Source organism: Pristiophorus japonicus, chromosome 32 (genome assembly GCF_044704955.1).
Source record: "Pristiophorus japonicus isolate sPriJap1 chromosome 32, sPriJap1.hap1, whole genome shotgun sequence".
Taxonomy (NCBI): Eukaryota; Metazoa; Chordata; class Chondrichthyes; family Pristiophoridae; genus Pristiophorus; species Pristiophorus japonicus.
The window spans coordinates 8910445-8925112 of NC_092008.1; the positions used below are offsets into that span (position 1 = coordinate 8910445).

The 14668-nt window shown below is 52.8% G+C and overlaps 1 protein-coding gene across 1 annotated transcript in view; it reads right to left on the reverse strand.

Annotated features, from left to right (window-relative positions):
- LOC139240457 (filamin-A-like) overlaps positions 1 to 14668 on the reverse strand; it is a 144614-nt gene that overhangs the window by 82420 nt on the left and 47526 nt on the right. The window contains 7 exon segments of the mRNA XM_070868991.1: positions 2427 to 2627; positions 3517 to 3679; positions 5979 to 6056; positions 8248 to 8366; positions 8502 to 8649; positions 9205 to 9302; positions 12389 to 12634. Coding sequence (XP_070725092.1) covers positions 2427 to 2627; positions 3517 to 3679; positions 5979 to 6056; positions 8248 to 8366; positions 8502 to 8649; positions 9205 to 9302; positions 12389 to 12634 — 1053 coding nt within the window.

Consider the following 14668-nt stretch of genomic DNA (forward strand, 5'->3'; position numbering starts at 1 on the left):
GGGATGACGGTGTGGAGGGGTTAGAGAGGTGCAGAAGTGTGCCTTGGGGGAAGGAGTCTCCATCACAAATCACCTCAAGAGCCCAAGGATAGAGCATTGGAGCTGGCTCATTCCATGGAAGGCATCAAGCAATGGCTAGATCATCTTTTGGATAGAAGGATAGGGTTTTGGTTGGGGGGGAAAGTCATACCTGGGAGTTTGTCCAATGGGGGAACAGGCTGAACAGCCTCCTCCAGTCCCAACAAAGGTATCTCTGGACCGCAGAAGAAGGATATTGATCGATCAAGAGAAGAGGGCTCATTTTTGGTTAGTTCAAACTTACTGGAAAAAAGGTCAGACAGTCCACATCTCAGTGGGTCAAGGTCAGCAGGAGGGGAGATGTCAAAGGTCAACCAGCTGGGAGATGATCAGACAGATTGGATCCAGCTCCCAAGAGATAAGCAGACAGTTTGAGCAGAGGGGAGAGAGAAGCCAAGAGAGATCAGAGCTTGAGTAGGAAAGAGAAAAAAAAAAAGAGGATTAACATGCTGGTAATCATACATGAAGGCAAAACTCATTGACCCAACAGTTGAAAACCCCCAAAGCTGAGTCAGACAGAAACTGTTCCTATAAAACAGGTGAAGGTGGTTACAAAATCAACTGGTGATCACTAAGTGGTCAAAGGGAAGACTTGGCTTTATTCTACAATGACGAGAGTTGCTACAAAGACTATCGTGGTTAACATAGCCCCAACTCCCTTGGAGGGAGTGCAGTGTAGGTTTACCAGAATCTTGGCCTTTATTGCAAAGGGGATAGAGTATAAAAGCAGGGAAGTCTTGCTCCAGTTATACAGGGTATTGGTGAGGCCACACCTGGAGTACTGCGTGCAGTTTTGGTCTCTATTTACGAAAGGATGTACTTGCATTGGAGGCAGTTCAGAGAAGGTTCACTCGGTTGATTCTGGGGATGAGGGGGTTGACTTGACGAAAGGTTGAGGAGGTTGGGCCTCTACTCATTGGAATTCAGAAGAATGAGAGGTGATCTTATCGAAAGGTATAAGATTATGAGGGGGCTCGACAAGGTGGATGCAGAGAGGATGTTTCCACTGATGGGGGAGACTAGAACTCGGGGCCATGGTCTTAGAATAAGGGGCCGCCCATTTAAAACGGAGATGAGGAGGAATTTCTTCTGGTGAATCTGTGGAATTCTCTGCCCCAGAGAGCGGTGGAGGCTGGGTCATTGAATATATTTAAAAGCAGAGATAGAGAGACTTTTGAATAATAGAGTGAAGGGTTTAATGGGGGAAGTGGAATGGAGGCCAAGATCAGATAAGCCGCAATCTTATTTGTCATGTACGTACAAGCTGTTTGTAGCCACCAGATGGCATCATTGTTGGAGGCCATTGAGCAGCATGCACAAGGTACTGCTCTGGTATAAAAGGCCAGCCATTGAGAGAGTCAGGCACTTTGGGCATAAATACAGCAGGAGACTAGTTGTATCTTGTTCAGTTACAGTACTCAGCTTGAACCTTTATTGCATACACAACATTGAATGGCAGAGCGGGTTCAAGGGGCCGAATGGCCGACTCCTGCTCCCATTTTTTGTGTCCTTCAGGTGAAATGCCTGAAGGAAAAGGTGCTGCTCCTTGAGCTTGCGTTGAGCTTTGTTGGGACAGGTGTAAGAGACAGGACGGAGTCAGAGTGGGACCGGGGAAAAGATTATTGAGACGTGATGGGCCGAGGGTCAATTGGCCAGACATCCATCTTTTTGGTTATTGGCTTTTCGTCAACGTGGTGTTGGGATGAGGGGGTGGGGGGGGGAAGAAGAGGGGTTAGGACCAGTACGGGTAGCGCCAGGGTCAAATCTCAAATGGTGGGGATTAACGCAGGTAACGGGCGAGCAGGGAAGTGGAGCAGAGTCCATGGTCGGATCAGCAGCGATCTTAATAAATGGCTGACTCCTGCTCCGATTCACGTTGTCCCACCCAATCCATGCAGGAACTGGTCCAAATGGGTGCTCTTCAGGAAACCTGATGGTCCCTGGAGGGAGGGAGGGTGGGTCGGGTCATCAAGGCCAAACCAGAGCACCTCTTCATCTGCATACACGCCAGGATTTACATTCTCCCCAGCCCAAGGACAAAACCAAAAACATCTAACTGGAGCATGGAGGTAACCTCCAGCGGAGTATTGCTCAGGGTCACACCAGGAACCCAGTCTACAGAAACAAACAAGGAGGAGGCCCATTCAGCCCCTCGAGCCGGTTACAAATAGTCCGTGGTCTAATTGAATGCATCAACGGCCATCTGCCACCGCGATTCAGTGTCCCTTAATACCCTTCCCCAACAAAAATCTCTCGCTCAGTCTCGACATTAAAAAAGGGACCCCCAGATCATTGATGGCAACAGCCCCACCCACCCCACCCCACACCCCCAGCAGGTCCCGGCCTACCTTCAGCTATAGTGACGGTAAACGGGCTCTTGGGAATCTGGCCTCCGGCGAAGGTGATGTAGATGGTGTGGGCCCCCTCGATGGTGGGGGTGTAGGTGCAGCGATACGAGCTGTTACCCCGATCTTCCAGCTGGATCTCCACGGTGTCCTTCTTCCCGTTGGGGTCAGTGACAGTCACCGCAACATCTCCCACACCTGCACCTGGGGAGAGAGAGAGAGAGAGAGGGAGGGGACAGGTCAGAGCCAGAGAGCACAACACTGGGGAGGGAGAGGGAGCGAACATTGGGAAGGAGAGAGACACAGAGCAAAAGGAGGGAAGGAGACAGACAGGAGACTGGGTAACCAGGAGAGACACAGGATTGACGATAACTGGTGATGGAACCAGAGGGGGGAAGACGGGGAGAATGTTTTGACGCAGAGAGTTGTGATCGGGAACGCGCTGCCTGAAAGCTCGGTGGGAGCAGATTCAATCGTAACCTTCAAACCGGGAATTGGATGGAGAGAGAAAAAAAATTGCAGGGTTGTGGGGAAAGCAGTGTGCACCGTCTACAAGATGCACCGCGGCAACTCGCCAAGGCTTCTTCGGCAGCACCTCCCAAACCCGCGACCTCTACCCGCCTAGAAGGTCAAGGGCAGCAGGTCCATGGGACCACCACCACCTCCACGTTCCCCTCCCAGTCACACACACACACCATCCCTCGACTTGGAAATATATCAGCCGTTCCTTCATCGTCGCTGGGTCACAATCCTGGAACTCCCTCCCCAACAGCACTGTGGGAGCACCTTCACCACACGGACTGCAGCGGTTCAAGGCGGCGGCTCACCACCACCTTCTCAAGGGGCAATTAGGGATGGGCAATAAATGCCGGCCTTGCCAGCAATGCCCACATCCCAGGAACAAAGAGCAGGCGGTGAGTGGGACTATTTGGATCGCCGAGGGCCGACAGGGGTGTGATGGGCTGTCTGGCACGGGAGGGGGCCCAGAGATGCTCGGATTCTTCGACCAGACCAGGGACTGCTGGGGGTTGCAACGTTCTGGAGATGTCCAGAGTTGGTGTTTGTTCTCTCTCTCTCTCTCTCTCGCTCTTACCTGCAGTGTAGATGTCGAAGTATGTGGACTTGTTAGCGGCATTCCCAATGGGTTCCAGACCAGGACCCTGAGCGGTAACCTTGCTGGCATCTCCTTGTGCCTTCCCGATCGTCACTTCAAAGGGACTCTTGGATATGTGCTGACCAGCAAACAGGACAGTCACCTGGGGAGCGGGGGCAGACGGAGATGACAAAGTCAGTAAGCAGGTACAAGTGATCAGGAAGGTAAATGGAATGTTGGCCTTTATTGCAAGGGGGGGGGAGAGAAAGAGAGCATAAAAGCAGGGCAGTCTTGCTACACAGTTACACAGGGTATTGGTGAGGCCACACCTGGAGGACTGCATGCAGTCTGGCATGTACCCTACATGGCAACTGCTTGTACTATCAAGGTGTGCCAGCAGAGGGTACTGCAGGGGGAGACTTGCAGGTTACCTGTACAGGTGTGCCAGGCAGAGTATAAAAGGCAGGCCACCAGGTGTGATCCTCACTCTGGAGTTGTTATCAGTAAAGGACATAGGTCACTACAGTTCAAGCACAACACATTGTCGTGGAGTCATTATTAGAGCAACTGAAGACCTAACAGTTTTGGTCTCCATATTTGAGGGAGAATATACTTGCATTGGAGGCAGTCCAGAGAAGGTTCACTCGGTTGATTCCAGAGATGAGGGGGTTAAGAACATAAGAATTAGGAACAGAAGTAGGCCATCTAGCCCCTCGAGCCTGCTCCGCCATTCAATAAGATCATGGCTGATCTGGCCGTGGACTCAGCTCCACTTACCCGCCCGCTCCCCGTAACCCTTAATTCCCTTATTGGTTAAAAATCTGTGACTTGAATACATTCAATGAGCTCGCCTCAACTGCTTCCCTGGGCAGAGAATTCCACAGATTCACAACCCTCTGGGAGAAGAAATTCCTTCTCAACTCGGTTTTAAATTGGCTCCCCCGTATTTTGAGGCTGTGCCCCCTAGTTCTAGTCTCCCCGACCAGTGGAAACAACCTCTCTGCCTCTATCTTGTCTGTCCCTTTCATTATTTTAAATGTTTCTATCAGATCACCCCTCATCCTTCTGAACTCCAACGAGTAAAGACCCAGTCTACTCAATCTATCATAAGGTAACCCCCTCATCTCCGGAATCAGCCTAGTGAATCGTCTCTGTACCCCTTCCAAAGCCAGTATATCCTTCCTTAAGTAAGGTGACCAAAACTGCACGCAGTACTCCAGGTGCGGCCTTACCAATACCCTGTACAGTTGCAGCAGGACCTCCCTGCTTAAACTTGTTAACTTATGAGGAAAGGTTGAGCCTGTACTCATTGGAGTGGAGGAGAATGAGAGATGATCTTATTGAAACGTATCAGATTCTGAGGAGGCTGGACAGGGTAGATGCAGAGAGGATGTTTCCCCTCGTGGGGGGAAATCTAGAACTAGGGGGCACATAGTCTCTGAAGAAGGGGCCGCCCATTTAAGATGGAGAAGGAGGAGGAATTTCTTCTGGTGAATCTGTGGAATTTGCTGCCCCAGAGAGCTGTGGAGGCTGGGTCACTGAATATATTCAAGATGGAGATACAGATTTGAGTGATCAGGGAGTGAAGGGTTTTGGAGGAGTGGACAGGGAAGTGGAGCGGAGTCCATGATCGGATCAGCCATGATCGTATTGAATGGCGGAGCAGGCTCGAAGGGCCGAATGGCCGACTCCTGATTCGTACGTTACGTTGCTCCCAACAGCTTTAGGACGGGCAGTCAGCGACTAAAGTTTGCCGGTGTACAGCAGAGAAAGAAGCCCTTTGGCTCAACTGGTCCGTGCTGGTGTTTATTCTCCACTCGAGCCTCCTCACACCCCAGTCTCGGTGAATTCCCATCTGCATCTCCTGCCACCGCCACACAGCCACCATGAATAGCCGGGGGGGGGGGGTGGAGAGATAAAGTCTCATTCCTGCTGGATAGTCAGCACCACAAAGTGTGCATGGAGCAGGGGGGGTGGGGGGGGGTTTCACAGTAATAATGGTCAACTATCCAAGGACATGATCTGCGGCCCTTTGCCGAGCGAAGGACCACTTGCGACACGACGCTGTCCTGGTGGGGGGGGGGGGGGAAGCAGAGTATTTTGAGCATCGCCCGAGGGGGAGGGGGAAAACCCCACCAGAGACATTGGGCCGAAAAATCACGGCCTCTCGGGAGGGCACAACGACACCTCCTCGAAGCGTGACGCGCATGCGCAGAGAAACGCCGTACCGAGATCCGGCAGATCGCACGCATCTCCGGGGCTGCGAAACTGGGCTTCCGAGCGCAATCCTACGTTCCTCCGGGACCGCCAGGTATGTGTCAACAGTGCTTCGGGTCGGAGGATGCCTCCGACTGCAATTTGGCTCCCATTAGAATATTCCATTTAGCATTGGGACTGGGAGACACATCACTGGCCAATATTACAGTCGGACTTGCCTCTTCCAAAATCTATTGTCGCCTTACCTTGTGAAGTCCCACTACCTTGGGAATGTAGTAGACGGAGTAGGTGCGATTTTTATCGTTGTTCGCTGTTACTTTTGCCTACACAGAACACAAAGATGTAAAAATTAATTGTCTTATCATAGGAAGACCTGCTGCCACAGTCCTCAGGTGGCTGAACAGTCCAATACAGGAACCACAGTCCCAGTCACTGGTGGGACAGACAGTGGTTGAGGGAAGGGGAGGGTGGGACTGGTTTGCCACACGCTCCTTCCGCTTGGTTTCTGCATGCTCTCAGCCACGAGACTCGAGGTGCTCAGCGCCCTCCCAGATGCACTCCCTCCACTTAGGGCGGACTGGTCTTTGGGCCCAGGGACTCCCAGGTGTCGGTGGGGATGTTGCACTTGATCAGGGAGGCTTTGAGGGTGGTCCCTTGTAACGTTTCCTCTGCCCACCTTTGGCTCGTTTGCCGTGAAGGAGTTCCGAGTAGAGCGCTTGCTTTGGGAGTCTCGTGTCGGGGCATGCGGACAATGTGGCCCTGCCCAGCGGAGCTGGTAGAGTGTGGTTAGTGCTTCGATGCTGGGGATGTTGGGCCTGGTCGAGGACGCCAACGTTGGTGCATCTGTCCTCCCAGGGGATTTGTGGGATCTTGCGGAGACAGCGTTGGTGGTATTTCTCCAGCGATTTGAGGTGTCTACTGCATGTGTGTGTGTGTCTTATTAGTGGTCGTGAAGAAAGGTTGAGCCAGTACTCATTGGAATTAAGAATGAGAGGTGATCTTATTGAAACGTACAAGATTCTGAGGGGGGCTGGACAGGGTCGATGCTGAGGGTGTTGCCCCCTCGTGGGGGAATCTAGAACTAGGGGGCATAGCCTCAGAATATGGGGTCGGCCATGCAAGACTGAGATAGAGGAATTTCTTCTGAGGGTTGTAAATCTGTGGAATTCTCTGCCCCAGAGAGCTGTGGACATTGAATATATTGGGTGGAGATACAGATTTTTGAATGATAACAGAGTCCAGGGTAATGGGGAGCAGGCAGGGAAGGGAGTTGAGGCCAAGATCAGATCAGCCATGATCTTATTGATTGGCTGAGCAGGCTCGAGGGGCCATTATGGCCAACTCTTGCTCCTATTTATGTTACGGTCTAATGGGAGACAATGCATTAGCCACTGCTGATAGTCACACATTGAACAGACTGGGGCCTCTTCTCTGGAAAAAAAAAAAAGAGTGGTGAACAGATAGGAGGTCTTTAAAATTATGAAGGTTTGTGATAGGACAGACAGAAGAGGTTTGCACTTGTGGGAGAGATCCAGAATTGGAAATATGTGGTCTCATTGGAAAGGGTGCAGAGGAGATTTACAAGAATGTTGCCAGGACTGGAGAATTTTAGCAAAGATTGGATTGGCTAGAATTGTTTTCTTTGAAACAGGGGAGGCCAAGGGGAGATTTAATTGTGTATAAAATGATGAGGGACCTGGATAGAGTGGATAGGACAGACCTGTTTCCCTTGGCAGAGGGGTCAACAACCAGGGGGGCAGAGATTGGAAGTAATGGGGGGGGGGGGGAGGTTTAGAGGGGATTTGAGGGGAAATGTCTTCACCCAGTGGGTGGTGGGGGTCTGGGGTGGAACTCTCAGCCTGAAAGGGCGGTAGAGGCAGAAACCCTCACCACATTTGGATGTAGACTTGAAGTGCCGTAACCCACAGGGCTACAGACCCAGAGCGGGAAAGTGGGATTAGGCCGGGTAGCTCTTGGTCAGCCGGCAAGGACACGATGGGCCGAAATGGCCTTCTTCCGTGCTGTAACTTTGCGACTCTCAACTAGGGGGTCATCAATGACAGACATAAACCCAATGGGGAATTCAGGAGAAACTTCTTTACCCAGAGAGCGGTGAGAATGTGGAACTCGCTGCCACAGGGAGGGGTCAAGGTGGATAGTATCGATGCATTTAAAGAGAGGCTGGACAAGCTGAGGAACAGCATGAATCTGTGGGGCTGAATGGCCTGGGTGTGTTGTACGCTCTCAGTCATGTAATCCCTTAAACATGGAAGACATTTCAGTAAATTGTAACACAAGTGGGCAAACGTCCCATCAACTGTTTGCAATCAGTGATGAGGAATGTAGTGACAATCGGAGCCATATAGACACTGTACCACACACAGGCAACAGATGTCTGGCGGGCACAACGTGGGAACAGGGCAGTGCCAGCTCTGATTGAGACTGCAAACACCCGGATCCCAGGGAGGGAGGGGAGAACAGCCATCTTAACAGGCACCATTGTGAGCATCTCACCTCCTCCCGATGGCCTGCTGGGTCCTCGACATAGACTAGCACCTCACCAAGCCCGGCGCTGATCGTTTCCACGGTGAACTCTGACCGCCTCATCACCACATTGCCCGTCGGCTCAACTCCTGCACAGGAACAGGGAAAGAACACTTCAAATACGGGGAGAGACAGAGACAGAGACAGAGACACAGAGACAGAGACAGAGACACACAGAGAACAACACGACAGTGGGCAGAGAGAAAGACGCCTCGTGTACAGACCTGGTCCGTAGGCCCGGGCCTTCTTGGGGTTGAGTTTGGGGCGGAGCGGGGCTCCAGGCTTCAGCTTGGCTTTGGGGAACTGAGAGAGATAGGTCATGACGGAATGTTCATCCACATTCGGATCCAGGATCTCTTCCGGGGTGATGACCTGCCAGATCAAAACAGTCAGGGCTTCAGTTCAACGCCTCAACTGAAACACCGCCCCTCCAACAACGCAGCGCTGCGCTCCCTCCCTCCGTACCGCTCCTCCAACAACGCAGTGCGGTGATCCCTCAGTACCGCCCCTCCAACAACGCAGCGCTGCGCTCCCTCCCTCAGTACCGCTCCTCCGACAGCACAGTGCAGCTCTCCCTCAGTACTGCCCCCTCCAACAGCACAGCACTCCCTCTGTACCTCCCCTCCAACAACGCAGCGCTGCGCTCCCTCAGTACCGCCCCTCCAACAACGCAGCACTGCACTCCCTCCCTCAGTACCGCTCCTCCAACAACGCAGTGCGGTGATCCCTCAGTTCCGCCCCCTCCGACAGCGCAGCGCTGCGCTCCCTCAGTACCGCACCTCCGACAGCACAGTGCAGCTCTCCCTCAGTACTGCCCCCTCCAACAGCACAGCACTCCCTCTGTACCTCCCCTCCGACAGCACAGTGCGGCGCTCCCCCAGTAGCGCCCCTCCTGCTCACTTTCCCGGCCCGATTTAGCCAACATACCTGTGGAATCCCCAGCCAATCATCAGCCTGTTGCATGGCTTCCCGAGCATTGTCGACAGGCTTGCTACCGTCCCAGGTCTCCCAGTCCGGGCACAGACCTAGACAGAAAAAAAAAAACAAAAGACAAGTCAACACTGCTCCTCCAGTCAGTAGAGACACCTCCCTCCCAACTTCACGCCAGGAGCCAAGCCATGGATCCAGGCCAATCGCTTTCTCCCCGAACTCAACAGAACCACCACTTCCTTGTGTGGGCGAAAGGTGTGTGCCAATAATTGCTCACGGGTCTGTAGAGCTGTTGAATGGGGAGTGGCTTAGCCAGTCACGTGATGTCCACAAGACTCCATAAAACCCCAGCCCGTTGGGTTCAGGGGGGGATCCACGATGGGGCAGGCGCTAGAGAGCCAGGTGGATGAACCGTTAATGTGTCGCGTGATCGCTGAACCACTGCTAATAAACCAACTAGTTCTTAATGTGTTGGCCCAAATTCGGATGCAGAGAAGAAGCCGCCACGTAATAAAAGTGTCACAGAGCAGGAGTTGAGGCAATGATCAACCGTGATCGTATTGAATGGCAGAGCAGGCTCGAGGGGCTGAATCCTGCTCCCATGTCGTACGAGACGCCCAGCGGTCGTGAAAAGCGCAAGAGAAACATATCGGCCGTTCCTTCATGGGCGCAATACGAATGCAATGCTCAATCTCCGACTGAAAGCGCCTATGGTGGTGTGCGGCAGCCGTTAATAACCGGGAGGGAAATGAAACACAGGCGGCAATTAAAACCAGTCTCTCTCCCCCGGCAATATAAACCCTGCGTGTTAAACCAGAGCTCTCTTGGCAGTCCTGAACATTCCACTCGGAGGAGAGAGAGTGGGCATGGCTTGGCCCCATTGCTAAAATTTCAACATAAAAAAAAAGAAACGGTTTATTTTTAGACATTGATGAGAACCAGGCAAAGTTTTAGTACCTTAACTAACTATATCAGGAGGCTGGGAAAAGAAAATTTAAAAAAAAAAAGAGAAAAGGTTACATAGTTAGATTTTCCGCCAGAGTGCTTTCGAACTCAGGCATTCAGTGTTCATTCAGGAGCGGCCAGAACTGAAACTGGCCCATGTCAGTACGCCACAGCTCCCTCTCCAGCTGCATAGCCTCCCAGTCCACGCTCCCTCTGGGCAAAAAAAAAAAAAAACTTCTCGCCAAATGCTCGTGTCCACCGTGACTCAGTGGGCTGCACTCACCTCCGAGTCAGAAGGTTGTGGATTCAAATCCCACTGCTGGAGACTTGTCCGCCTGGATTTTGTGTGCTCACTTTTTTAAAAAAAAAAGGGAGCACCACACCGTCGGAGGGGTTAGTAGAGAGGGAGCGCCGCACTGCGCTGTCGGAGGGGTTAGTAGAGGGGGAGCACCGCACTGCGCTGTCGGAGGGGTTAGTAGAGAGGGAGCGCCGCACTGCGCTGTCGGAGGGGTTAGTAGAGGGGGAGCACCGCACTGCGCTGTCGGAGGGGTTAGTAGAGAGGGAGCGCCGCACTGCGCTGTCGGAGGGGTTAGTAGAGAGGGAGCACCGCACTGCGCTGTCGGAGGGGTTAGTAGAGAGGGAGCGCCGCACTGCGCTGTCGGAGGGGTTAGTAGAGGGAGCGCCGCACTGCGCTGTCGGAGGGGTTAGTAGAGGGAGCGCCGCACTGCGCTGTCGGAGGGGTTAGTAGAGAGGGAGCGCCGCACTGCGCTGTCGGAGGGGTTAGTAGAGAGGGAGCGCCGCACTGCGCTGTCGGAGGGGTTAGTAGAGGGAGCGCCACACCGTCAGAGGGGCCAAGGTCCCATCTGCTCCCTCCTCAAGTGGGCTAAAAGATCCCATGTCACTATTTTAAAAAGACGACCAGGGGAGCTCTCCCAGTGTCCTGGGGCCAATATTTATCCCTCGATCCAACAGAACAAACAGATGATCTGGGTCATTATCACATTGCTGTGTGGGAGCTTGCTGTGTGCAAATTGGCATTTCCCAAATTGCAACAGTGCCAAAAAGTAATATATTGGCTGTTAAGCTCTTCACGCCATTCACGGCCACCGGATGACTATAAAAATGCAAGGTATTTTCCCTATTGGATTGATTAGTGACTACCTTGTACCCATGCCCCCCCCCCCCGGCCAGCTTCTGGTCTCCCTCGTGTAGACACATCCCACGGGCTGGAGTCTAGAACCAGGGGTGTCTCAGTCTCAGGATAAGGGGTTGGCCATTTAGGACTGAGATGAGGAATTTCTTCACTCAGAGGGGGGTGAATCTTTGGAATTCTCTGCCCCAGAGGGCTGTGGAGGCTCAGTCATTGAGTATATTCAAGGCCGAGATCGATAGATTTTTGGACTCGTGGGGGGGGGGGGGAAAAAAAAAAAAACGAAGGATCAGGTGGAACAGTGGAGTGAGGTCAAAGATCAACTTGAATGGCGGAGCAGGATCGAGGGGCCGAATGGCCGACTCCTGCTCCCAATTCTTAGATATAGACCACGGGACATTCCATAACAATAGGAGCAGGAGTAGGCCATTCGAACCCTTTGAGCCCTCCACACAAGAAACAGGAGTTGGCCTTTCGGTCCCTCGAGCCTGCTCCGCCATTCGATCCCACGGCTGATCCGATCATGGACTCAGGCCCACTTCCCCGCCCACTCCCTCAAAAATCTGCATCGCCACCTTAATAGGAAGTGCTTATTTGTACTGCAAAAAAAATGGCCACCAAGCCCCACCCTTTGTGTATGATTGGTCCGCTTGGAGGATAAGCCACACCCTGAAGTATCACAGGAATGGGTCACTGGAACCACCCGTCCCAAGGCCTCAATGACTTTGCAACTCGATCCACTTCGACTTCCTGAAGCGACAGAAGCAAGGGACGGCCAAAGTTATGTACCCCAGCACAAGTGCATGCCTCCCCCAGCCGAAGTGCCTTACCCTTTCTAAATGCATCACCAAAAGTGGAATGAGGCAAATTCCCAGACGATGGACAGCATTCTTCCCTTCGACCCCCTGGCCTTTAGTCATTTGACCTTTCATACACTAGTACCCTCAACCTCCCTTCTGTGGCAAAGCCATTGTTGGTAGTGACAGACTTTGTCGAGTTTTTTTTTTGGGGGGAGGGGCAATTCTGCCCCACCCATTCTAGGGAGATGGGGTATGTGGGTGGGAGTCCGAGCAAAGGGGTCTTTACCTGGAGCACAGCTATCCACCAAGGCACCCAAGGCCTTGCCAGACTTCCAATCACGGCTGAAGTTGGTGATGGGCATCTCGGGCAACTTGTTCTGGATCCACCCCAGCAGCCTCTGCTTGGGGGTCTGTTTCTTGGCCTCATCGTCTTCCTCGTCCCACATGGGCATGGAGATGGAGTAATGGAGAATGAGGGTCCATATCAGGCCCAAGATCAGCTTTAGGTTCCCATCCACAATTGCCTTGCTATCTGCACCACAAAAAAAAAACATAACATGTTAACGTCACCTCATCATCATTTCCCACCCCCCCCTCACCCTCAATCCAGTTAATAAACACAACAGGAGAAGGAGTCGGCCAAATGGCCCCTCGAGCCTGCTCCGCCATTTAATACGATCATGGCTGATCCGATCATAGACTCAGTTCCACTTCCCTGCCCGCCCCCTTATTCCCTTATCGGTTAAGAAACTCTATCTCGGTCTTAAATTTATTCAATGTCCTGGCTTCCACAGCCGAGGCAATGAATTCCACAGATTTACAACCCTCAGAAGAAATGCCTCCTCATCAGTTTTAAATGGGCGGCCCCTTATTCTAAGACCATGCCCCCTAGTTCTAGTCTCCCCCATCAGTGGACACATCCTCTCTGCATCCACCTTGTCGAGCCCCCTGATAATCTTATACGTTTCCATAAGATCACCTCTCATTCTTCTGAATTCCAATGAGTAGAGGCCCAACCTTAATTTTAAAAAAAAGGAGTTAGGTCTGGATCTTAGAGATATTAGGGAGAGATGACTAAAAGCCTGGTCAAAGAGGGAGGTTTTGAGGAGCGAGAGAGCGAGAGAGCGAGAGAGCGAGAGAGCGAGAGAGCGAGAGAGCGAGAGAGCGAGAGAGCGAGAGAGCGAGAGAGCGAGAGAGCGAGAGAGATTTAGGGGGGGAATTCCAGAACTTGGGGCCCAGGTGGCTGAAGGCACAGCCGCCAATGGTAGTGATGGAAATCGGGGGATGCGCGAGAGGCCGGAATTGGACGAACGCAGAGATCTCGGAGGGTTGTCGGAGGTTAGAGATCTCGGAGGGGGGTGTAGGAGGTTAGAGATAGGGAGATGGTGTCTGGGCTGGAGGTTAGAGATATGGATGGGCACATAAGGGGCTGGAGGAAGTTAGAGATAGGGAGGGGCACGTAGGGGCTGGAGGTTAGAGATATGGGGAGGGGGGGGGCACAGGAAGACCATGGAGGGATTTGAACAGGAGGATGAGAACTTTGAAATCATGCCATTGCCAGACCAGGGAGCCAACATAGGTCAGCGAGCACAGGGGGTGATGGGTGAGCGGGACTGGGTGTGAGTTAGGACACGGGGCAGTGAGCACAGGGGGTGTTGGGTGAGTGGGACTGGGTGCGAGTTAGGACACGGGGCAGTGAGCACAGGGGGTGATGGGTGAGTGGGACTCGGTGCGAGTTAGGACACGGGGCAGTGAGCACAGGGGGTGATGGGTGAGTGGGACTCGGTGCGAGTTAGGACACGGGGCAGTGAGCAGTGGGTGATGGGTGAGTGGGACTCGGTGCGAGTTAGAACACGGGGCAGTGAGCAGTGGGTGATGGGTGAGTGGGACTCGGTGCGAGTTAGAACACGGGGCAGTGAGCACAGGGGGTGATGGGTGAGCAGGACTCGGTGAGAGTTAGGACACGGGGCAGACGAGTTGTGGATGAGCTGAAGTTTATGTGGGGGGGGGGGGGGGGTGGGGGAGGGTGGCCAGGAGAGCGTTGGAACGGTCCAGTCTGGAGGCGACAGAGGCTGGGGTGAGGGTTTCAGCAGACAAGCTGAGGCAGCACCGTCTTGCAAGAGCCAACACACACTGAAGAGTGCGACCATTGTACAAGAGAGAATCAGAAATCAGCACCAGGGCTGTGGGAAGAGAAAGGGCATTTTAACGAGCGGGAATGTTGCGAGGGGGATGAATAGCTCTCGGCGTAATAAATAATCAGAGGGAAAGAGAGCAAGTGAAGGGCTTGTGAGTCACGGTCATTCAATGAAGAACGAACAAGGAACAAAGGGTAGTACGAGGCTTGCCGGATGTTGGGGAGGGATTATCAGTCGATGTAGAGACACATCAAGTAAAAGTACTCATCGCACAAAACAAAAAAGCTCATGTGACATAACGTCATGTCACATAACATCGTGACATAACTCACCCTATTTAAAAAAAAAAAAGAGAGTTGGGGAGCTCCAGAATCCCTTGGGGACTTTGAACCCTCGTCTTGCTCAAGCCAGAGAGATAGAGTATAGAG